Source organism: Telmatherina bonti (genome assembly GCF_933228915.1).
Source record: "Telmatherina bonti genome assembly, chromosome: 15".
Lineage (NCBI taxonomy): Eukaryota > Metazoa > Chordata > Actinopteri > Atheriniformes > Telmatherinidae > Telmatherina > Telmatherina bonti.
Genome location: NC_136613.1, coordinates 19,600,051 through 19,625,541, shown reverse-complemented (window position 1 = coordinate 19,625,541; position 25,491 = coordinate 19,600,051). Strand labels below are relative to the sequence as shown.

At 38.9% G+C, this 25,491-nt stretch overlaps 2 protein-coding genes across 5 annotated transcripts; both read right to left on the bottom strand.

The window, feature by feature from the left end:
- Positions 1-1,347: 1,347 nt before the first annotated feature.
- atf2 (activating transcription factor 2) lies at positions 1,348-16,227 on the bottom strand (the record flags this gene model as incomplete). 4 transcript variants are annotated; one of them, XM_079254090.1, is made up of 7 exons in its annotated part: positions 14,941-15,068; positions 12,970-13,084; positions 11,619-11,735; positions 8,747-8,977; positions 8,313-8,519; positions 5,428-5,533; positions 1,348-2,956 (listed from the first exon to the last, which is right to left on the bottom strand). In XM_079254090.1, the coding sequence occupies exons 1-7, from the start codon at positions 14,949-14,951 to the stop codon at positions 2,727-2,729; spliced, it is 1,017 nt and encodes a 338-aa protein (XP_079110216.1). In that variant the 5' UTR covers positions 14,952-15,068. The 4 variants fall into 4 exon arrangements, 3 of the variants coding, with proteins under 3 accessions (XP_079110216.1, XP_079110217.1, XP_079110218.1); XM_079254091.1 differs by lacking the exon at positions 1,348-2,956 and adding an exon at positions 3,317-3,377; XR_013771594.1 differs by lacking the exons at positions 1,348-2,956; positions 5,428-5,533; positions 8,313-8,519; positions 8,747-8,977 and adding exons at positions 15,164-15,282; positions 15,366-15,462; positions 16,147-16,227 and having other exon boundaries at positions 11,639-11,735; positions 14,941-15,066.
- Positions 16,228-17,829: 1,602 nt separating this feature from the next.
- Positions 17,830-20,200, bottom strand: atp5mc3a (ATP synthase membrane subunit c locus 3a). Its single transcript, XM_079254097.1, has 5 exons — positions 20,145-20,200; positions 19,856-19,952; positions 19,082-19,156; positions 18,474-18,664; positions 17,830-18,382 (listed from the first exon to the last, which is right to left on the bottom strand). Exons 2-5 carry the CDS (start codon positions 19,892-19,894, stop codon positions 18,268-18,270), a joined length of 420 nt encoding a protein of 139 aa, XP_079110223.1. The 5' UTR covers positions 19,895-19,952; positions 20,145-20,200; the 3' UTR covers positions 17,830-18,267.
- Between the last annotated feature and the right edge of the window lie 5,291 nt (positions 20,201-25,491).

Here is a 25,491-nt window from a genome sequence, read left to right as displayed (position 1 = left end):
ACAAACTGCTGCATAAATAGGAAATAATCACATAAAAGCAACCTATTTGATTTGTCAGCTCACCTGATTTGTAAGTTATCACCTATTGAGTGTATATAATCAGAGCTGCCGTCATCTGATAAAATCACATTATAAATAACTAAAACACAATGTCTGTGCAGTGAATTTAGCTCTACTTTTATGCAGTGAAAGTTTGCTCCATTGAACTCCCAGTCAGAACATTTCCATTCCTGTGTGAGCAGCAGACTCTCAGGATAGTGAGCAAAATTCTCCACAACCCCTCCAACTTTCTTTTCCCTGAATTTGAGCGGCTCTCCTCCAGAAGCTGACTCTGCTGCCCAAGCTGCAGGACATAGAGGAGGAGGACCAGCTTTGTACAGAACCCACCCATCCAAGACCCCACACCCCCTTCTCACAACAAACACATTGCACCAACATCATACCCCATTACAATGATGGACTTGAACTGGCCCACACAGACTGTTGGCATACTATATCACTCCACTCCACACTTTACTACTAGCACCACTGGTATGTGTGTGCGTGTTTGTGTGTGTACAGTTGAACATGTCAGAAATGAACATGTCAGAAATGACCCATTCATTTCTGCATGAGCTTATGGTCACTGTTGCCCTAATAAGGTCTTAACTTTATACCCATAACATCATGTGACAAAAGCATGATTTAAGTAATTTAGAAACAATGTAATGCAATGAAATTAGCTATACTTACATGTACAAAGAACTTTCACAAGGAAAGCTGAAGTGGCAGGATGACTTTTTCATACAATCCACCCCTTCTGATCCTCCACAGGGTGGCAGTCTACACCACAATTTACATTTGCTCACTTTGAAGCCCAGTCAAGAACCCTTACACAATAGTTCTTGTGACATAGTCCTGTAAAAACCGTTTCCCACATTTATTTATATAAAAAAATTTGATATCAATATTTTTTTTGTTTTGTTTTGCTCATTATTCTTATCTTGGTGGTTATCCTCCCCCGTTTATACAATTTCAAAGAGGAGAATTAAATGAAAGCGCAGATTTTAAAGAGATATTAAAAGGTTTATTACAACAACTTATTAATGTAAATTTTATACAGAACTTTCACATTACAGGTATACTTTCAACACAGTATCACTCCCCATTTGTAGCAGTAAAGCCAGGGTAAAACAAATCACCAAAGCTTTCACAACTCAAGTTGTAATAACTTGTTTTAATATCATTTTCTTAGTCGAGACATTATGAAATAAACAGTTAAATTCTCGCAGAGAACTGTCATCTCATGCAGATAGCACATAACAGTAAAACCTTAAAAATCACATTTTTATGAAAACAATGCATCAGCCATTTTTGTAAAACTACACAGTAGTAAGCCAGTACAGACTAAAAAGAGAAAAACCAAATAGACTTCAAGGTGTGATTTATTTCTTACAATTATATCAAGGATGAAATGATCACAATTCTGATAGAGCTGTAGTAAGTAGTGTAACTGTAAAGTACATGATGTGATTCAGGTTCACATCTGAATTCTTTCATTTTACATGACAACCTACTGAGTCATGAAAAGGAGCATCCTAAAGACAGATTAAGGTCAGCTTTTGACTTCTAACAGAGTTAACGTGACCAGAAAGGCTCAGCTATGGTATCCCGGACAATCCTATAAAAACAAGGTACATAAGTTCAAGAAAGATCACATACAATATATCATTAATGGTATTTACAATGGCTTCTAAAAACGTCTAGAATTGCAATAATGAAAACAGCTTAATGTCCTTTAATTGTTCTGCATAAGATGCTAAAGTCATAGAGTCACTTATAAAGCAAAGACAGTGTACAAAGCAAGAGATTTTCTCCACAGGGCAACTATGTTCATGGGACCATTTTAATCTGAGAGAACAGCTGACAACTTAAGTTACTCGGCTTTAAAAATGCACAGAAATAATTCATAAAAAAAAACATTAATGGCACTGAATGAAGTCACATCACCATGATTGAGTAATGGAAAAAGTACTGCAATCCTACAATCACTGCTTCAGGAACAATCAGATTACAGATGGAATGTTAATGAAATAACACGTGTATCTAATCAGCTCACTTCCATGAGACTACTTAACATGCAAAGGTGAGCTCAAACATTCAGACTGCACAATGTAACTATTGTTGTTCTCACTCAGAAAAACTGTCAAACTCAAAATTGGATTCCAGCCATCTGTGTTTGTGTCACATGACGGTACTCAAACCCTACATCTAAAGAAGCTGCCGGTGCTCGATGAACGCTTAAAAAATTAAACCCGTCGTCTCCCAAAAATGTGCAAAAAAAGCTAATTACAAAAAGAAGACAAAACAAGTGTTAGTGTTCTTCATCTGAAAGACAGTACTTGTAAAAAGTCATAAAAATAAATTAGCAAAAACTCCAAAGAAGCCAAAAATCACACTTTGGTAAGATTAATAAATTAAACACACAAATACAAAGAACGATTAAGAACCACGAGTTTTACATCTTACACTTAAAGTGCCTGTTCTTTTGTCTTCATTAATTCCACAGAAAAGCATTGCCTATCAAGTACAAAATGGACCAAATATAAAACAAAGCAGTCGGTAATAAATTAAAAACAATATGGTCCAAACTGAAGCTGCGTCAGAAACCGAAAGCCACGTTAAGCCAGCAGCTCTCCTCTGTTCCTCAGAGAGACTGAACAGGTCTCGTACACAGTGCTGGACAATCAGCTCCCTGAAGCTTTGGACTGGGTGGCGCCCCTCCGTGGCTGGTTCTCCTCTGTGCTCTGGTTTGATGCCGCTGCAACAGTGGCGGCACTGGATGAGGCGGAGATGGCTGGGGTTGCTGAGGAGGAGCTGACCCCGTTGGAGGTGCTGATGGAGCTGTGCTGGATGGCCTCGCTCTGGGGGCTGCTGGGGACGGACATCTCTTCGCAGCTTTCTTCTTTGTCGTAGACTGTAAATACATCAGAAAATATTCAGCTGCGATGCTTGGATTTCCTCACCTTTAACTTGAACAGACAAAACCCAGAAGGGCTGAGGATAACTGTGTCAAATCAGCCTAAAGCAGCTATCTGCATGTGGTGTATGCAAACCATTTCATTAATCCCCATAATGCTACTTCTACACCTCTTCCTTTAATTAACGCTCCAATGTCAATTTAAACCCACATCATAAGGGTGCATTACATTCTGGGGCATGTGGCAGTGTTTCCCATCCCTAACTGCATTCTCATTTGTTTTTTGTTACCTTGCCAACTACTGCAGCGACAGATGATTACAGCACCTGATTTTAATGATGCTCACACTGGAGAGTAGGGAAGACTTGGAGTCGAAATGCCACCAGCTGTTAGGCAGTTGCATTGAATTAATTGGATCCTGATGGAAAAAAAAAACCCCTTCACTCTCATGCTCTGTTTCATACCGGAATAAGGAGCGCAATGATAATTAATATTGCTAATGATATGAAGTCACTTCTTATGGCTCTCTGTAATTAATGACTGAATCTTTAAGAATGTATAAAACAGGTTCCCTTCACAAAGGAACATTTCTTTACATTAGCGACTTCATCTGCCTTACTGGCTGGTTCAGCTGAATGGCAAAAAGCAAAACACTTTTTTATCATGCAAGCAGGTCAACTTTAGAATAAACCAGTTTAGAGGTTTTGTTTCGTGTTCAAGTGAGCATCATTACTCGTAACAACACTAAGTGGTGGCTAGCTGATTTATCATGATGTTCTAAAATTCTTTTTCCCCGAGCTGGCAGAGCTGCTTTCCGCTCTCTTGCTTTCTCAAGTGAAGTTCGCTGTAAACAGATGGACAGTTTGGTGTGCCAAGTGAAACCATGTCCGGGCTTGTTTGTGGGGCAGTCTGGGTAATTTCTTTCCACCTGCCACAGCCTCGCTTGGGCAGAACGATGAAAGGTGTTCCAGGGTCTGGAGGGCAGTTTAGCCTTGTGTCATATGTAACTGAGAAAGCAGAGGTCTTCTCATAAGGGGATTGGTCAGAGCGAAACATTTAGCTTCACTAATTAGCTAAATAGATTGTGTGAGTGACTCAACCAGGGACACTTATGATGTAGGATAACAGAGGTTTTTAAATAGCTACCATACTAAGAGGGAAAAAAGATAAAAGCGGAAGATTAATAGTTTGTATATCCAGTTCCATCAGCGGCAACAGTGCAAATGCTAACTTAACCAAGCGTACACGGTGACTTTCAGTTTCAGGGAATTACACTGTGAAAGTTTAATGTGTTACATAATAAAAAATGATAAATATCCTGTTCAGTTCCTTTGAACTGAAGACGGGGTGTTTCATCCAGCCTTTCAACTACCTTTTTCCCCCCCCCGAACCTTTGTATCAGTTCAAATTTCCTTTAAGCTTGCTTAAAGTCTAACAGGCCAGGAATAGAAATTAAGGTATTTGGAAGAAAGTTTAATTTTAATTTTTTTTTTTTTTACAAGAACTATCCAAACATCAGCTGTCACAAAGATCTAGAAAGAGACATCACAGATTTTGAGCAAATCATATGAGGGAAGACGACCAAATTCATCTGTGGATCCCACTAAAAACCATCTGCACCAAACCAAATGGGAACCAGCTCTGACAGCCCACTCTGGCCTGGAAACCATCAGTCCAATAATGCATGGGAAGTGTGTCTGCAGGATGGTAAGCAATAAGAGATGCATAATGAATGGAACAGCTTAGTGGACACCCCACAATGAGAATGTTGTGCAGTCTTGTCAAGCTTGCTGCTTTAATGGACTCATTTCAGTAGCAATCATTGTCAATACAAGTCAGCTGAGGCTTATAGAGTACAGTGTAGAAACGGCATGGTGCATTCTGGTGAGGGAAGGTGAGTTATGACCACAAAATCAGAATGACAGACCCCCAGTCTGAGCAAAACGAAGAAAAATAGGTGATATGTTTCTAAATGAGATCATGTGATAACTCTGCAGAACGGGCTGACAATGAGAAATTTAAATGAAGAGGCTGCAAAAAGGCAGGATCCTCAAGTGTTCATAGAGATGACCACAAGCTAACGACAATAAAAAATAAAGATGTTATCACCACATGCAAGTACTTCAAAAAAAGATGTCATGATCAATAAAGTAGTTTATGAAATGCAAACATTTGGTGTCTGAGCACCTTTCCTAAACAGACATTTAACTTAAATTAACAAATGTTTAGGTGTCAGAGGAGAAACATGGTTGGATACCATTTATCAGAATTAGTCTCAATCTACCCACAGCAACATTACACACCTGACGTTCTGCTAAGGTTCTCCAAAACAAAACAAAAGAAAACAAAACCTTGCATATCAATAGTTCTCACTGTTTGGCCATAAGTAAGACGTGTCCTTAGCTGGAGCTCATTTTAGACAAGTTTCACCAGCAGCCTCAGGCTGGGAATAATGGAGCATTACTCACTGTGATAGCCAGATTTCTTCTGCATGGCGGTTACAGGGCAATCTTTATGAGCCAGAAGAAGCTGCTTCAGCTGAGCCACTTCGTTTCTCAGCAGGGTGACTTCATTCTTGACGAGAGAGGAGACACACATAACCACGCTCAATGACATGATAACTCGACAGCAGAATGACGAGAAGTTAGGCAAACGACAGGTGCACAAAGCAAAAGTTTTCAAATATTTCTCGTACTATTCAGACTGTAGCTGTTGTGCAGTGAATTGAACCATTTTAATCTTACTGTGACGGCTGACCATTACTTTTAAGAGGCTGACACATACTTTAAATTATTTGACGACAATATAGCTGTCTTTTAGAAGTACATAGAAATTTAACCATATAAAGAACTCAAAATAAACTATTTGTGAATAAAACTAAATGTGTTCGCATATCTGTCCCATTACATACTGAGATCTCAACCAAGGGGACTTGTTTGCCGTAAACTAGAACCCTTTTTACATCGGCCAAAAAACCCATTCATGTTTGCAAATATCTGTTATGTCAAATAACAAAGTTTTAGCACATAGGATTCTATAGTCCGGGGAATAAGCCCACTTTGTCTTTACAAGAAGACACATCTAACTTGGAGACTGAAACTGACTGCAGTGATTTGCAAACAAAAATGGATGGGACTGATGTTTTGTTTTTGTTTGCTTTTTACATCTTCAGTAACAACAGCTGGAAGCTTACGCTTTGTCCTGCAGTGGGGTAGCATACTTACAAAATGTTCTAAGTAAAAAGTTCTCACTGGCACAATCCTTGCCAAAAAGCTCCTGTTAACCCTCCTCGTTCATACAGCTCAAGTCTTTCACAGCCAGAGTAGTTTTGTTCAACATGCTCGAAAGGAAAAGGAGTGTATGCACTTGGTTGCAATCTGCAATTTAAGGCACTAGATGTCACTAAATGCCACATTCTACATATTTGGGCTTACAGTAACATAAATAAAATACAAGTTTCATACATACAATATTTTGCAGAACAGAATGTGTAGTATATACACAACATTAGCTTAAATGTGTCTTATTAGACGTTGTACATGAATAGCTCCATCTGCAATTGAACGTCAATAATCAATAGATTTACAGAGTTAAACTTGAACAATCCTTTAAGCATTAATACAGTATCCTATTGCAGACAAGCTTAACATTTCCTTTCATGAGAAAAAAAAAAAAAAGACAGGAAAAGGGACACAATATAAATTAATTTAGGGTCAAGTATAAAGCAGTCCTCCATTTATGTTTTTCCTGCACAATAATTATAGACCTTCCCTGGCTACCAACCAGCACATTTGTCAGAGGTGAGGCGTTCAGATTGTCAGTACAACTTTGTAGATCCTGTTGAGATTTACACTCTTGTGCTGTTACAGCTCCCAAGAGAGCTGAGGATTTCTGCATGTCGTAAAAGAGAGCCACATTACGCTGAAGGTGACTTTAACTGGATTTAGAGCAGCCAGGGGCCCAGGGAACACCCAATGGCAGATTTAAGCTCCTTCTCTTCTCCTTTAAAGGACTACGGGTGGCTTAATCTATTAGTCTAAAAGCAGCCAATTTATTTGATTCCATCTGCTTAGTTTTGCTGGTGTTGGCAGGGCCGAGCTATTGTAAGACAGATTTAAACACAGCTGGAAGGAGCATATGTATCACACGCAGCCAACACAGTATTCACAGCGCTTCCACCATGACTGCTGCCATTTATAGCCAATATAAACATGCACATTTAAAAAAAAAAAAAAAAAAAGATGCTCTTTGTAATGCATTACCGAGATGAACATTTGCCTAAAAGTTAGCACCGGCTACATATGCCCCCGCATCATCAACTCCACACTCATCATACGTAGAATTTTTAAACCAAACTAGGCTGAACTACTGAGAGTTAAAACTTGTTTTTAACTTAATCAAAATGGAGCAAATGGTCTTTGGGTGATGCTGGAAGCCTTGTGGGCTGCCTGGTCCGACACCTCATTAAAAAGCCAGTTAAGGATGATGTTAAAATAATTGTGCATCATTAGAGGCAGTTTCGCTGATCAGCTGGGCTATGTCAGCATGGGTTTTCTTTTTTTCAACAAAAACTGCACTGCTGATTAATGCCTTTATACGAAGAACCTTTTTAATTCTCCACCACATGATGTGCCCTTCTTTGTAGTTAACAGTGATTCTCTTTCTATTTACAACCATACTTGCTTACCTTCCCCCTACAAAATCCTAAGCAGCACACCCCTGACAAGTGTTGATAACTTAATTTTGAACCATATATTAATCCAAGCCATTTATTTTTCTGCTACTGTGTATCCCCTCCTCCACTCTCTGAATCTTACTTTGATTTCATTGAAAAAGAAGATGGTGAGCACGTAAACACCACATCTTGTTTAATTGTCTGGAACACCGATGTGCCGCACCCCCGGCTCACACTTATCAACAGAGACAGCAGATACATGAACTGTTTCGAACTTGTCAGCATCAGATCCTAATTGCTTCCTGCAAAATGAAGGTTCAAAAAAGACACCTTTCCCTGGGAGATTTTTGAGGCCATTCAGTAAACTGCTGAGACAGAAGCGACGACACGCTTGTGTGCGGCTGACATCTGGAGGATACATCTTTATTGACAGGGACATATCGATGTAAAGGGCTCACACACCGCTGCTGTCACAACGCAGCTCTTCTTAATCGGCTTTAATGACTTCATCACCACAGAAAGGAAAAATGTGTGTACGTCGGCTAACACTAACATCAGTTAACGGTAAAGAGGTACACAGAATGACACTATGATGCATTTAAACAATAAATGCAATTTTAAAACAAAAACCTGATAAGGAAGCAGAAGAAATGGCTGGAAGGAAGACTTTAAGATCACCTGCAGTTGTCCATTCATGGAGCTGAGGTCTTCAGCCTTCTTCTCAAGAGACTGGACCCACACTTTCCTCTTCTGCCTACAGCGAGAAGCTGCAGCCCTGTTCCGCTCCAGGAACTTGCGTCGCTTTTCATCGGGGTCTTCACTTGTGGTCCTGCGACGCCGGCCCCCTGTGCTTGGAGGGTTTTGAGCAGGCGGTACAGGGGAAGCCTGCAAAATAACAACAACAATAATGAAAATAAGAAAAATTTTGAGTAAAAACAGCCAACAATGATCTTTCCATTTATCACACCAAAAATCAGTTCAGCTGGTGATTAACTTGATGCATCCGTTCGTGTACAAAGTATAAAAAAACAAAGAAAAAACCTTGATATTTCGTAAAAGCTCTGTAAAATTGTGATTTGCTTGTTAAACTGCACTGTGACATGAATACTTACAGGGGTCTCTGTGGTGGAAGTGGCCGGCTGCTGGAGGGAATGTGTGGAGGGTTCCTCGGTTGTGGGCAGGTGAGGAGCCGGCGTTAGGATCACAGCTGGGGCTGGAGTTGGGGTTGGGGTCGGGACAGGAGAAGCAGGGGTAGCAGTGTGGGTTACAGCGCTGCTTTGGACTTCACCACCATCTCCATTAGTTACCTGAGGAAGCTGCTGGCTTAACGTGGCTTTCAGTTTCTGGCAAAAGATTTTGTCACAGGAACAACAGCCATGAAGTGGTAGTAGAAATAATCCTAAAAGAAAATTATTAAAACAACTGAATGCAAAACACAGTCCACTTCCACTGTCTAAACATACTTTAGGGAAACCTCTCAGAAAAAATGTAATACAAGATTATCAACTTGTTTCATTTGTAAATAATAATGTTGAATCACTGAATTTCCTTTTGCCAAGAATAAGCTATTTCAAACCAAACACCGAGATGGGCAATTTCCTGTGCACAAGAGGGAAAAGTAAAACAATTAATTCATTTATTACCTTGAACAGACTGGACCTTTAAAAGAAAGCCTACTGTTATTTGATTGTTAGGGATTACATCTGAATGCTTCTAAATCTGTACTAACTTTAATGAAATCCATTTATCAGCTATTTAGATTTTGGGAGACTGTCCTGTGTAAATATAGACAACATACAAGAGCATAGATCTACGAAACCTGCTTTAAACACATCCATATTAAACATGTTAATACATGTTTAAAGCTGTAAACGCCTGAAGTCAACAACATAAGCAAGCTGTGTGTCAGATTTTTGCAACCTGAATATTTGTGTTTGTTTTTACTGTGTTTATTAAGCTGGAATGAATTTATAATTTTAGAGATGGCAAAACATACCCCAACCAGCAAGACAAAATTCTTCAAATTAAAAAAAAAAAAAAAAAGACAATTTAATGATAATTTTGCTGCAAATTTAGTGTGCAGCATAGTATCTTCCTGTTGCTTGTGAGGTTTAAGTCAGTGAAGAAAGAAGAGAAGAGGTTTTGCTGCCATCATTACCAAGGACACCAACCACCCGCCTACTCTATAAAAAACATGATGGAAGTAAAATGTTTTGCTAAAATATATCTGAATGAATTTTAACAAAACGTAGGCACTAAAACGAAATGAGTAGAAAAAGTTTAAGAGCGTAGATTCAAGAATGTGACAAACACCTTGTATTAAGCCGATCAGTGTATGAACAGATCAGCAACATGATGTGATGTGACTTAAATTCTAATATAAACCTAAAAACATAAATAAAAATACTAAACATTTCCACTGATCATCTAACGCACAATGGCATCCCATTCACGAGAAACCATTCTTCTACAGATTGCTATCAGCGATTCGCAGGTCAATTCCTCGAGCATCAAACACTGAGAAAACAAGGTGAAAGTGAATGAGCCTTTCCAAGCAATAACAAAGTGAGAGGGAATACATTTACATGAGGAAACAGAGGACCACATTATTCTAACAGCTACCTTTGCCAGACCAATCTATCTACCAAATTAGTTTATCGTGTAATACCCTTCCAGAAGCTCTTCTGGCAGAAACAAGATATTATTCTCTTGGAATGGCCCATAGAAAGAGGGAAAAGCCAGTCAGATTCATATTTCATCTCTGCCATGGAAACCTCATCAGTGTAATAACCCTCCTTCTCATGGGTGTTATTCAACCATCTGCTACTATATTACTTATCTTTATTTTGCAACTAATTAACAGCATAATCTTCTAAATTCAGCAAGTTAATTATCATTATTGTGATCTTTGCAGCATCATCAGTCCTTGTAAGTGCCGTCTCCACCCCCCCCTTATGAGAGCCGGGTGGGTGTGGGGAGCAGGCAGGTTGAGCTGCGGGTATGTTTTCTTGATACGGGCTCATTAGGTATTTGCTGATGAGCTGAGTGCGGTGGGAGGCGCCACAAATAAGAGGGGGGACACAGGTCAGGCAGGATTCTGCTGAACAAAAGGTTCCATGCAGGGTGAGGCTGACTTAATGTGCCTCGCTGAGTGTGTGCCAGGATGCCCCCAGCTGGTTTTTGCTGGTACCCCCCTCTCCATATACCTCCCTTCCTTCAGATTGGCCCTGGTGACGGCATGCTGAGCACAACGCTGTCTCTGCGTTTGTCATCTCTGCACCCCATGATCTTCAACAACTCCCTGCCCCTCCTTTCCGTCCTCCTCCTCACCAGTCAGGATCAATCCTTCCTTTCAAACACATGCACCTCCTCTCTACAGTTTAGTTAATTTGCACGAGTGAAGCATGCTGCGAACACTTACTGGTTATGTGATCTGTCCTCCAACACGATGCCACCCATCTCCTTCGCAACACTTCATATTTCTGCCCTTCTAAGTATCACTCTTAATACTACTTTGTATCTCTTCACCTCACACAGTGACATATGCACATTTTGTTGGGAAATGGGACTAGGTATCTAATAATATTTAAATATTCATTAATGACCAGTACTAATTTCTGATTTTGCTTTTAATGGTCTGACCCACTGGATCCCATTTAGTACAATTTAGATCAATATTTTTTAAAAATTTTGTTTCAATTTAAAATTCAACTGTGTGCTCAAAGTAAAAGGAAAAATGACACCAGGTTACGGCGTTATTTGCTTATCAGAATACATCAAATCTAGACGAAACTTTCAATAATAGCTGGACCAATTAAAATCTTACTGGGAAGTAAAAAAATAAAAAAATAAAAAAAAAATCGTATTATTTTCTTATTCTATTATCTTGAGGCGCTCTTGTTACCTTGGCTGTAATGAGATGGGAAATAACAGACACAACATGGAAATGATACTCGTAAATGAAAGAACAGATAACAAAAATACCAGCTTTGCTTCTGATTGGACGGGCTGGGACTGGGGCTGGGGCTGTGGCTGTGGCGAGGGCGACGGTGGTCCAGGGATTCCGGGGACAGTAGGCACTACGGTGACAGGTCTGACAAGCTGACAGCAGAGACACAGACACAAATCAGCAAAGAGAAAATTAGTCTTCGGCAGTAAAAAAGGCAGGCATCGCTCCTGCCCCACAACACAGACACACGCAGCCACGCCAAGCTCTCCGAGTTTCCCCATATCTCAGCCTCATTAGGTTGGATGGCCTGTTATTTTGTGGAGGCAGCGCCACATGGAGATGCAGTGTGCACGCTAATGAACCTCTGCCCGCCTGAGTGAGAGCATATGGACAGGGAAGCTGAGGAGAGGATGGAGAGACACGAGTCAGAAGGCCAGACTCAGGCCTCCCCTCTCAGCCACTGACAATGAGCCGCATAGGGAGGTGGGGAAAGCCAGAAAGGGGGGTGGGGTGATCGAGTGGAAGGGAGGCCCACTGGTGGCTAATGTTTTCCATCTACTTCTACCCTCCTTTACTTGTCAAAGGCTTTCCTTATCCCCACAGACTAGGAAGATGGAGGGTTTTCCCTGCTGTGCAGCTATCAGGAGATAATCATCTGCTGCTCACCGTTCCACACAAACAACCAGCACTACCGTGAACAATAAGACATGTGTGTGCGCATTTTGGGGAGGGGGTGTCACAAAATACCAACCACACCTTAATTTACTGTTTTTTTAATGTTATGGGTTGTAGTTTGCAAAACAGATGAATAGCATCATCCATCAGCTCTGCCAGAGATCACATGCATCAATTCCTAATTGTACAAGGACAAATAACTGTAAAGTATCCTGGCCTGAAGCCTTAGCCAAATCCTGTATCTCTGCCACAGTGACTGACACTCGGTTCTACTTGGAAGTCTATTATTTCACTCAATGTCCCTTCCTTTGAAGTGACTTCCAAATCTAAGAGACAAAAGCCACATGGTCCCTCTGTCAAAGGTAATGGCAAAGTCTCCTGGCGAAGGAAATCTGTAGCACTAATAGCTTAAGAGTCATGTGATTCAGCATTAAAAACAGAGAAATGCAGTAAAAATTTGGTCAAATGATATTTTTTGTACCTGCTCAACGTAGTCAGATTCATCATTTAATGGATTTCAGCAGTGAGTCTGTTTCTGTACCAATTTATTTTGTTTTTTCAGTGAAAAATTTCTGCATGTATTCAACACAAAACAAACACAAACAAGGAAAAAAGGAAATAACAGAGAACTAAATTCTGATTTCACACAGAAAGCTGGATTCTCATTGCATTTTAACACATTACTGATAACATTTTTGGCAGAACACTCACAGGGATTGTAGTTGGAATATGTACACTTGAGCTTGTAATAGACGCAGGTATAGCGACTGGCATTGTCTGACCATTAGGCAACTGTAAGAGCACTGGGAAGGTGCCAGACACTGGGCTGAAAGAGACAAGAAAAGAAACCAAAACAATGTAAACAACAAATTACTTTACGGTTAGCAGACAAAGGAGCCTGAATATATCAAAGACAAGTAACACCTCATAATAACACAATATTATGTTTAGACAACTGATGGAGATCGAAGCTCAAACAAAGACAGAACCCAACTAAAACAAACACACTTAGTGCATAACTGAGTAAAAATGATCAAAAGAAAAAAACTTCACTGTCTCATCAGATGCAAAATATGACATCAGTATTGCCCAAACTTTGCACTCTGGTAGTAAAGTCATTTTATTTGCAAGTAAAACACCTGGGTTTTTCACCTAATCATTTGTGTCAAGTTATTAAATATTCATTCAAATACAGAATATTTGTGTCAAAGTAAACATTTCTTAAAAATTAAACTGAATTTAACAGTTTTCTTTTTTAAGTCAAGCAGTGAGCTTGTTTCTAAATAATGTAAAAGGGAATAAGTTTGTGCAAACTTTTGTATAGAAAGATCTTATCAGACCCACATGGGTTCAAATAAAACCAATTTTGTTTTGTTTTTTGCCAATAATTGCAGGCATTATTTACAAGCTAAAAGCTCCAATAGCAAAATAATCTTACAAAAATACCTTTAAAACATTCCTGGATCTAGGTGATGATCTGGATCACCCCCAAAATCTAATCAAAACCAAATCTTGTTCCATTTATGAGATTTCCTGAAAATTCAATCCAGATTTGTCCATAACTTTTTAAGTTATGTTCCTAAACAACAGACAGACAGACATACCAATGGTGGCATATACTAGATCTTCACCTTGGTGGAGGTAATAAGCTTTCATGAATGCTATGTAGGTCAGTGCTGGACAGGTTATTAGATTGCTCTGCCATGCACATCTCTTCTATCATCTTTTTAATAAGCAATTGATTTCTTTCTTCATATGCTAACTTCAACTGGCACCTACTAGTTTGGATGTGTTTAACTACTAGTATCCCTTGAAGTTTTTGTTTTGCGCTTTCTGTCACAGAAACATTGTATTGTTGATTCAGAGAAAAATCAAACAACTATGGGGGTTTAGATGCGACATTAAGAGCTAAAGTGAAGCATTGACAGTGATGATTATGTGAAAACCCAGTTATGTTTTTTCATAAAAACATAAGCCACCATTTCAATTGACTCTGTGTTTTAATTTGAGCAACACTGATTTTTTCTTCTCTTCGGCGATGGGAGATTGTCTGTACACAGGAAAATAAAAACATCCTGCATAGCACAAATAAATAAAAACATAAAGAAGCACATGATGCATAAAATAAAAATTCACCACAAAACTGCACAAAAATGGTTTGGAAAAAAGAAACCATGATTTAATAAAAAGGTATGATTGTCTTAAAAATGGACGCATTCAGTTACTTACACTATTGGTCTATTAGTGGATGGGACTTGGGTAATAACAGAGCTAGATGTTGGCGATGGGAGAGCTTGCTGTATTACAACACTAGCCTCTGTGGTTGCTAGAAGTACATTGGGAACTTGAAGGGAAGCAGGATGGACTATAGTGGATGTTGGCAGTGAAGCTGGCTGCAAAGATAAGTCCTGAAAACACCATACAAGACCTTAGCTGTAGGAGTGTTTCATCAACACTGGATTTCTTAATTAATAAAACGATGCTGCTGAATTATTTAAAATTATGAGGACTAATTCTTTTGTGCAGTGATGTTACTATTTTTCACTTTTCACAACAGAGACATTAGTAAAGCCTTGGATGTCTAAATCAGATTAAAACGTTCATACCAGTGGATCTGCAAAGAGTAGCTAATTGATCATGCAGAAAACAATTTATGTAAAAACACAACAGCAAGCCACTTACCTTGTCATCATTTGTAGTTGACTCTGGGTGAGGCAGAGGACTATCCCGATGTACGTCTATAGGTGTGGGTTGCTCAATTTTGTTGCGTATGATGGGTGTAGCGAGAGGTGACAAATCCTGGGGTAACTACAAATTAACAAAAATACAGAGCAGCAGATCAGCAAAGAGCCAAACACTGATACAGGTCAGATTATCTGTAAACAGGTTTAATAATGAAGGCTACCTTTTTAATGTCATCTTCAGTTGCTTTTTTAAAGTCATGGTCAAAAGGACTAGCGAGCTCATTGAAGAGCCCAACTTCCTCACAGTTCTTCAAAAAGCGGGTAGGTGTTGGGGTTTGGTCTGCAGTGGCAAATAAATCAGCAAAGTGAGAAAAATGTAAAGGTTTGATTGCATCTGACAAATATTACTTGAAAATCACTCACCAGCAATAATAATATTATCATTCCTTGCTGGGCCAAACTTTAATGTCATCTCATGTTTGTGTCTGTGGACAGCCAGGTGGTCTTCATTTGTGAATCTCTATGTTAGGTCAAATAATAATACAGAAAGGATGATGAGACATGATGGAAAAGTATTGGGGGGGAAGCCTACACATTGGCTATCCGCTAAGGTATGTTGTCTCTTAAAACGGTGTTAAATCTAATCTGTGATTACAACTCATTTAAGCATACCTTAGACACAATTTATAATAAAGACTGGCATTTATACATGCTTTGATTTAAACTTATAAACATCTAACTGCAGTTACAACATCAGACAAACGCAGGACTTTTCAAAGAAATCCATTTGCAGGTGATTGCCCATGTTTTCAAATGGCAGAAGTAATTAATACATAGCAGAAACTCCTACACTGGTTACATCACCAAGCTGCTACAAGGAAAGGAAAGACACCCCTATACAAGGTCACAAAGATGCTCTAATAATAAATGCATTCCAAATGTGTCTTCATCTACCATTTTACTACATTTGGAATATGTAGTTCTTGTTAACAAAAAGGACTGAACTACAACTATGATGATTCAGCAGCACTGTAAACCCCTAATTTTAAATATACCTAGCATTGAAACTGTATGGTTTTTGGCCTGTAAATGATATAAATTTAAAATTCTCCACCAATATATGCTATTTAGTTTCTGTCCATAACACATGATTTTGCACACATAAGTGATTTTGCAAGAAAAAAGGTCAACTCTGATGTCTTACCTGTCCACAACCAGGAGCAGTGCATTGGAAGGGTTTATCATCACTCATATTAAGAAATTCCTGTTACTTCGCCCTGAAATTAAACAGTGAGTTTAATATCTTATTTTTAAAAGTTTTTTTATTTTAAAGACTATCTTTATCGTTACGCAATTTAACGTCGCCCTTTCAGGACACATTAATCGTGATGGCAAAATCCCGGTAAGATGCACATTGCACATTAAAGGCTGAGGTGACTAGCACAGTAAAGGTGAAGATCTGAGAGGACAAATGGAAATATAGACAAAGCCTATTGATGAGGGGCGGTTGCTGTGCTTGTTTACATCCCGGTATCATAAAAAAAAAAAAAAAACAACCCCTACTGATTTTTCTTTTGTACAAAGGTACAAGTAAAGCAAACATAAAAGATTTTACTATGCCAAAATGTGCAGCTAAAAATGTATCATGTGAATAAGACGGTACCACACATGTCAGATTATAGTAGAAACAACGATCAGCAGTTCCCGTCGCTACTATGAGCCCTGCGTTAACATACAACCGTCGCCATGTTTGGACCCACATATCAGTATAGACAGAAAAGCTGTTAATGTTCATTCAGACGGCGTTACATTGTGTTAAAGCATGAGTACCCGATGGTCCGACAAATTGCTTAATTTATCATAGTCTTAACACATATTCGTTGTCAGTTTATGTGGTCACTTACCCCTCAGCCACAACCCTTAATTTCCAAAATCCCACGGTTGTCCCCACGTATCGCGAGAGCAACACATAGTCTTCCGTAAACGTCATACCAATGCTGAGGTGTGTTTGGCGGCTCAACATTTATTTTAACAATGCTAAATCAAACAGTTGTTTTATAGCGCATATGGAAAAGATGACCATTTATGTTTGAAGTTACTCTGCTCCTTTTATAATATAGAAGCCATTTGCCTACTTGACGAACATGTTTTGTCGAAAGATAAAGATAATACGCCATCATCTCCAGTGAACACATACCGTGTTGAAAAGGCCTGGAGAATAAACCTTGACTAATATATCTTCCCTTTGACCTGTGCGTTTTACAGCCTCTGAATACTGCAATTTTTACGTCTCATGTTGAAAACAGCAATCTAGCTTTTAGATTAATCGTAGCCTTTGTTTAAAATATTTCGAGCATTTATCCAGGACATCGTTTATATGTCTCATGCTGCCACTGGTTTAAATGGCAACCTTTTAATTTTTTTAGGCAGGGATATATACTTCATCTATAGCTGCGTTTCTCAATCCAGGTCCTCAGGATGCCCATTTTTTAATTTTTTTTTAAAAACAGACGTGTTTTTTGAGGCACTACTTTAAAACACCTGAGCTAAATTAACAGGCTTACATATAACTTGATGAGGAAGTTCAATAATCTGAGGTGTTTGAGTAAAATGTCTAAAGACCTGTGGAAGACCTGGACTGAGAAACACTGGTCTTTAGATATACCCACTTGTAATGTCACCAGAGGGGGGATCATTTTTTTTTTTCTAACAAGTCCTCACAGTAAATGTTTAATACTAAGATCATTACCAATTCTGCTTCAGTGCTTCAAAGTTCAGCAAAAAAAAAAAGAGCAGCTGTCACTGACAGAAAAACTTCACTACCATTTGAATAAGCTTTTGAAACCCTGTGTGGGTGGAGGGGTGAAGAAAAAAAAAATCATTTAACTCAATTAAATCTAGATTTATTAATTGCCATTTACAAAAACAAGATTTCACCTGCTGCCTAATTACAGTACTACTTAACTGCAGTTGTACGTAAAACTCATTAAGGTGGACCCCCAAAAGCTCTGATAAAACAAGGCTGATTCATGGCAAGTCTAAGGAGCTGCTTCAACTGAAAAGATGACAATCATGAATGCCATTTGCTTTCTGTTGTGCTAGCATGATGTTCCAGTCAGAAAAGTTACTGCCATTGTTAAATAGTCAAATACATGTATTTTAATCATGTGAGTTCTTACATTTGTACAATACATGTTTTGCTTATTTTGACAGTGTCTGAACGACTTGAAAAATGTACATTTCCATGACACCAACATCGAACATTTCTGGTAGCCACATTAAAATATGTAGTCACATCTGTAATGAAAGTGTTGTGAGGGCAGTTTTACATAGCAAACAGGATAAGAAAAGCGACCATCAAACAGAACAGTCCCATAGCTTCAGACAGGGCAAATCCCAGGATGGCATATGAGAACAGCTGCTGCTTCAGAGATGGGTTCCTGTAAAGACACAATCAATGAATGTATTGAGAAGGCAACAGAAATGTTTCAATTTACTACAGGAATATAAAGTGAAAAAATAAAAACAAACCTGGCATAGCCAATGATGAGACTACCAAACACTGTCCCAATACCAGCACCGGATCCAGCAACTCCGACTGTGGCAGCTCCAGCGCCAATGAACTTGGCTGCAGTGTCAATGTCCCTGCTGATGGTGCTGGTCTGAAAGCCTCTCAGCGTCACCTGGGTGAAGGGGCTCTGTGGCATCACTGCAACAGTGCTCTGCAGCAAGAATAGAAAAGACATCGGTCATCTTTAATTCTATAAGTGAAACAAATGGAAAAAAAGCTGATGTTCAAGACAGTCTGATGACAATACCAACCAGTCATTTCACAGTAGGTGTCAATCTTTTCAAAGAACATGCAGCTCATCCAAATTAAACTTAATTCAAAGCCTCAAATTCCATCATACTAAAAAAAAAAAAAAAAAAAACAAACAAACAAAAAAAAACCTATATTTGGAAAATGTTCTTGGTAAGTCTAGTCACCAGCAAAGACCTTTAGGGCAACAGATCAATGCATTAGCTGCATTCTCAATCTCAATTCTCAATCCTAATACTTCTGAAGAGGACCAGTTATTAGTTTTAAATTAATATTAAAAAAATTAGAATTACTGTGTATACCCGGTGTTAAATCTTACCTCTGTTTTGCCATCAGGCCTTGACAGCACAGAGGCTGAAAGGGGTCTGTAAAGAGCCCGGGAACCAGCACGGACCTGCAGCAACAGGACATGCAACAGTAGGACAATGTCATTAAGACGTCTGGCTTGTCTGAAACTAAGTAAAAAGCACCTTGACTGTTAGACTGAGATCACTGCTGCCCACACTGATAGCCTGAGGCACTCAGTGATGGCTGCCCATACTGAGCTGCAAAATACACTTTACATTACCATTGATAACATTTTGTGGCATCACACATTTGTTAAAGAAAGGAAGCTGAAAATCATGCATCCTGTTCTGTCTTTACACCTGCCTAATGTATCAACAAATAGTAACATGACCTTGGAATAATCACTACTGAAGTTAATTATGACCAAATAAACTAAATTAGCGTTTGTGCATCGTAAAGGGCCGTGTGTGCATTTTTAAGTAAGGGTTGAGCTAAACTGTATTAATATGACCTTAGCTTACGGCCATCTTCTACGATAGCTGCTGAAAGCTAAAGCAATGGCCCTGCTCCATTTCATTTAACAACCTGAACGCATGTAATTCAGAAATATTATAGTCACACAGAGACCATATGAGTTGTCTTTTATTTCATACTTTAGCATTAGCTACTGGCTAATCTGCTGGCCTAGTCTTCGCATACCCTTGCCAGTATGCTACTGTCAAGTTCAACCGGAGGCCCACTGCACATACTGGTCATTTTAATATACTTTCACAGTTGGAAGACAGACGGCACAGGACAAACTCACCATAGCCGGCGTGGAGACAAACTTTGCACAGGCGTACATTTTCTATTTTAGGTAGTTTTAACCGGTTTGGTGAAATCTGGTTGAAGCCCGGGTCTCTCTGAGGAAGGAATACCGAAGAGAAGTTAAGGTCAAACGAGCCTAAAAACGCTCAATAGAGAAAATAGTGACATAGTACACATTTATTCTGCATGCTGTTCGGTCTAGTGCACTGGGATGTGAAGCTACAAGACAGGATGAAAAGGGATTTCTTAAGATACGCTTCTCATTCAAACAGCCATTTCATACTCACCGACTGCAGAGGTCGAACCACAGTAGGGAAGTGCGCATGCGTCACTTGATGCCTACAGAGCCCCGGATGATGACAAAGGAAGGTCGTTTAAGTAAAACTTTATTTAAAACAAACACGGAAAAAAAAAAAAAAAAAAAAAAAAGCAAAAGCCAGCGGCGCAGTCATAAGGTAATTAACATAATTGCTCCTTAATGGATACAAATTCACAAAAACAAATGCAATTGATATTTTAATTAATTTATTGTCAAATATCTATCTATCTATCATTTGTAAAATGAAAAATCTTTTGGATGGATGTATGATACAAGTCAGCTCAGCGAACTGGAAACTTTAACATCCCTGTTAAAGCTCTGGAAGAATTCATTTGCATTATTTTCTTCATCAGCAGAAGTGTATTGACAAGATTAGAAAACGTTTTAGGATTTTTTTTTTTTTATTAATAAAATGAAATTACGAAAGAAAAAATAGATCAAAACCCTTTAAATGAGTTATTCCAACTTTAGAAATGAAAGCTTGAAATTCTTCTGTGTGACAGAAATGTCACTGACATCAGGTGAAATTCTTAAAAGCTCTGTTTTTTCTTGTCTGAAGAGCCACATTTGCAGGTACAGGTAAGATTCAGCCTGTATTTCAAGATAAGTTTTTCTTTTACAACAAAAACAGCCTGCTACTGTCCACTACTATCACCTGTTGTGGTGTAAATTTAACACCGTGCCCAGAGGGGCTGATGGCTGAGAGCCTTATCTTGGCGTCTCGCAGGCTGATGGTGGAGCTGTAGGCTAGCGGCACCAGGCGGGTTTGTAATCGTGATGAATGACTCTGCAGCAGCTGGTCTGTGATGGAAAGGTAATGAGCAAAGGGAGCCTGCCTTTACTGCATGCTGGCTTAAAGGGAGAAACGTCCCAGTGGCTCCTTAGGTATGATCTTTTCAGTTTCACAATGAACATGAAGCCACATATTTCTGACCTTATAAGCAGTGAGCAGAATCAACCGGTGCATCATATATGTGCAAAAAATGCTGAAGAAGACAGTGACAGATCTAATGCATTAAGTGAGCTCACAACAGTAGCGTACTCTTCTGTTTTCATTCCACTATTGAGGTCCACTCCATTTTATTCACTGATACTTAAGTCTTACAGCACTACTCCTATTGAGTATATGAGACTTTTATTACTTCTTCGATTTTATACAGTGCATGGCATAATAAAAAGTAAAATATAACACATTTATGAATGTGTAAAGAGAAAAATGTGAATTTCCGGAATTATCAAATTGTTTCCTGAGAGGACAATTACCAGTTTGAGGCTGGTAATCCACCAACAATGAGTCTTCATACCATGATAAAATACAAAACTTAATAATGATTTAAACTCTATAACAATTTTCAACATGAAATATTATAAGTATACTTTAACTGAAGACTCATTGACCCTACTGCTTTTACTAAATTTTTCATGTATATGACCGTTGTATCTCATAAGAGGAAATTTACGTTTGCATACGGTTGTATTCCCCTCATGTTTCAAATTTGATAATAACAAAAGAGAAATAACTAACTGGTATGTTAATAAAAAATTGAAAGCAGCTTTCTGCTAACTATTCTAATCATACATATATATTCTACTAAACTATGTTTTTCATTTTGTTCTGCAATCTTTTCTGCTCTGTTAATTTTTGTTTCATCAATTAGTCACTAGTCAACCAGAATCTGTTCAAAATGCTTAAATGACGCATCTTAATGTTAGATAGAGGATAATTCTTTTTAAAGCTTTTAAATGACTGTATTTTACCATAATGTGTAAAAAAAAAAAAAGAAAAAAAGAATTACAATGAAATTTAAATCTGAAAAGAAAAAAACATTTAAATAAATCATAAAATTAGTCAAGACATCTTGCTAAGAGAAAGGTTGTTTTCTTAAATGTCCAGCAGGGTGTGCAATTGGGTCTGATGTGACAACAGCTTTTGTTGCTGGGGTCATAGTAACTGCACAAAAGAAACAATTAACATGCTTTTTCTACAAGACTCTAATCAGATTCAAAGTGGATTAAACAGAGCATAAAAAAATAAAATATACTCTGATATAAACATTATCTTACAGGTAAAGTAATTTTACAAAAGTAAGACTGAATTTGATGTAAACCTCTACATTGTTTAATTATGTTTGTGCAGTACAAGTGAGCATTCGAAGCAAAATTACCATATGCTAGATGTAATTTCCCACTGGTGACATTGAATTTCTGTTAATGCAAAGTGTAAAATGAAACAGCGAACAATAGGCTCAAGTATAATTTCTGCAACTTACAGGTCAGAGCAAACCAAATGATAAAACATGAACATTTACAGTACATTAATTGCAAGACAGCACATATCAAAGTGGTCGTTAACTACCTGAGGTCAATGCCATACTGTCTCATTAACCGGGCAGTGGCTGTGTGGTCCTACATGGCTGTGGAAGGTAGAAAGAGCAACATATCCCACACTCCACCACTCTTTACCCGCCTTAACCCCCCCCACCGTTCAGATGCATGCACGCACTCACTGTCTGAGATCTTGCATAGAACACTCTGAGACATTCCATTTGCATGCCCGCCCCATCAAGCTGGATGCACTCAGACTGGTAATAAAAGGCATTGACCCCCTTAACCTTTATGAATTACAATTTGTGCCTGTAGCACGTCCTGTCAGAGGCCTCAGAAAAGCAGGCACCTCAGCCGAGGTGTGTGCGTGTTGTTTTGCAGTTGTTAAAGAGAGGGGAAAAGGTTTTTACAGCTCCTCGTCGGAGCTTCTGACAAGCAGGGAGGAGGTGGTCTGACAGCAGAAGCAGGGCAGGGAGGGACTGCAACACTGCTGATGGCTCCATGCTAATCTTTATCCCTGAATACTGCACAAAACTACTAAGGTACCTTTCTTCAACCAGAACATTGTCTATAGCACTGTGAGCATACACACACACACACACGCACGTTTATAAAATTATATACATATATATAGATATATATATATATATATATATATATATAAATATATATATACAAATATATATATATCTATATATATATAGATATATATATATCTATATATATATATCTATATATATCTATATATGAAATCAAACTGTCCACTTAGGAAGCAACACTGAATGACAATCAATTTTACATGGTGTTGTGAAAATGGAATAAACAACAGATGGATATTATAGGCAATTGGAAAGACACACCCAATTATGGAGCGGTTCTGCAGGTGGTAACCACAGACCACTTCTCAGTTCTGATGCTTTCTGGCTGATGTTTTGGTCACTTTTAAATTCTAGCGGTGCTTTCACTCTAGTGGTAGCATGAGACGGAGTCTACAACCCACACATGTGGCTCAGGTAGTGCAGCTCAGCCATGATGGCACATCAATGCGAGCTGTGGCAAGAAGGTTTGCTGTGTCAGTTAGCCTTGTGTCCAGAGCATGGATTGCTACCAGGAGACAGGCCAGTACATCGGGAGACGTGGAGAAGGCTGTGGGAGGGCAACAACCCTCCCAACAGCAGGACCGCTACCTTCTTTGTGTAAGGAGGAACAGGAGGAGCTCTGCAAAATGAGCTCCAGCAGGCCACAAATGCGCATGTGTCTGCTCTAACAGTCAGAAACAGACTCCATGAGGGTGGTATGAGGGCCTGACGTCCACGGTGTGGGTTGTACTTACAGCCCAACACCGTGCAGGACACTTGGCATTTGCCAGAGAACACAGACATTGGCTAATTCGCCACTGGCGCCCTGTGCTCTTCACAGATGAAAGCAGGTTCACACTGAGCACATGTGACAGAGTGAGGAGACGCAATGGAGAACGTTCTGCTGCCTGCAACATCCTCCAGCATGACCGGTTTGGCAGTGGTTCAGTAATGGTGTGGGGTGGCATTTCTTTGGAGGGCCGCAGAGACCTCCATGTGCTCGCCAGAGATAGCCTGACTGCCATTAGGTACCGAGATGAGATCCTCAGACCCCTTGTGAGACCATATGCTGGTGCGGTTGGCCCTTGATTCCTCCTAATGCAAGACAATACTAGACCTCATGTGGCTGGAGTGCGTCAGCAGCTCCTGCAACACAAAGGCATTGATGTTATGGACCGGCCGGCCCGTTCCCCAGACCTGAATCCAATTGAGCACATCTGGGTCATCATGTCTCGCTCCATCCACCAACGCCAAGTTGTACCACAGACTGTCCAGGAGTTGGTGGATGCTTTAGTCCAGGTCTGGGAGGAGATCCTTCAGAATAACATCCGCCGCCTCATCAGGAGCATGCCCAGGCATTGTAGGGAGGTCATACAGGCACACAGAGGCCTCATTTTGATTCGTTTGGTTGATACATTTGATTTTCATTGATAATTTTTGTGTGATTTTGTTGTCAGCACATTCAACTATGGAAAAAAAACCAGTATTTAATAAAAATATTTCATGTGTTACTTGAGTGTTCACTTTATTTTTCTGAGCAGTGTATATATATATATATATATATATATATATATATATATATATATATATATATTATATATATATATATATATATACATACAGTTTTTGAGAAGCGGGATACACTGTGGACAGGTTGTCAGTTTATTGCAGAAATATTAATGTGTGGGTGTGTAGACAAAAAACAAGGAAATTAGGTTTAAGTACCAAACAGGATCACTTGTTGAATGGTTTTTTTAATTGACAATTTGGTAGGCATCAGTTTATCTTATTTTTTTTAATCAAGTAAAACACCAATCAAACAACTGTTCATTTGGTGTTTTGCTTAAAATTCAGTCGAAAGAATTATCCTATGAATATACATTAATATAGATTAAAAAACATGGTTCCCCATTGCTCTTCTGCTATTTAGGAAATGACGCCACTGACTGAAAACTCAGCTGAAGATATTTGCTGTCCACATTTCATATAGAATTTTGTTCTAAACTTTAGATTAATGCTGAACAAGAATATATCCACATAAGTACTTTCATTTGTAAAATATTTCAAATATAATCAGCATAATCAAATAGTATTTGTTCCCCATTCCTAGGAAAAGCATTATCCCAGGAGTGTTTTCTAATCAGCATATTCTTGCAAACATAACTATGTAATTTTATTTAACTTAACATAATTGTTTTGGGCTAATTAAAAATGTAAAACAAAAAGGTGCTGGCACGGTGTTATCAGCTGTACCCAAATGTGCTGCTGTTTAAAGTTTTCTTGACTTTAAGTTACAGCTCTTGATCATCGTTAGCATTTTCTATTTTCTAACTTTAGTTTCTTGATGTTAGCTGCTCTAAAATTTTTTACCATGTCAGATTTTAGCGTCGCATTGTTTAAGTTAAGGCTGGC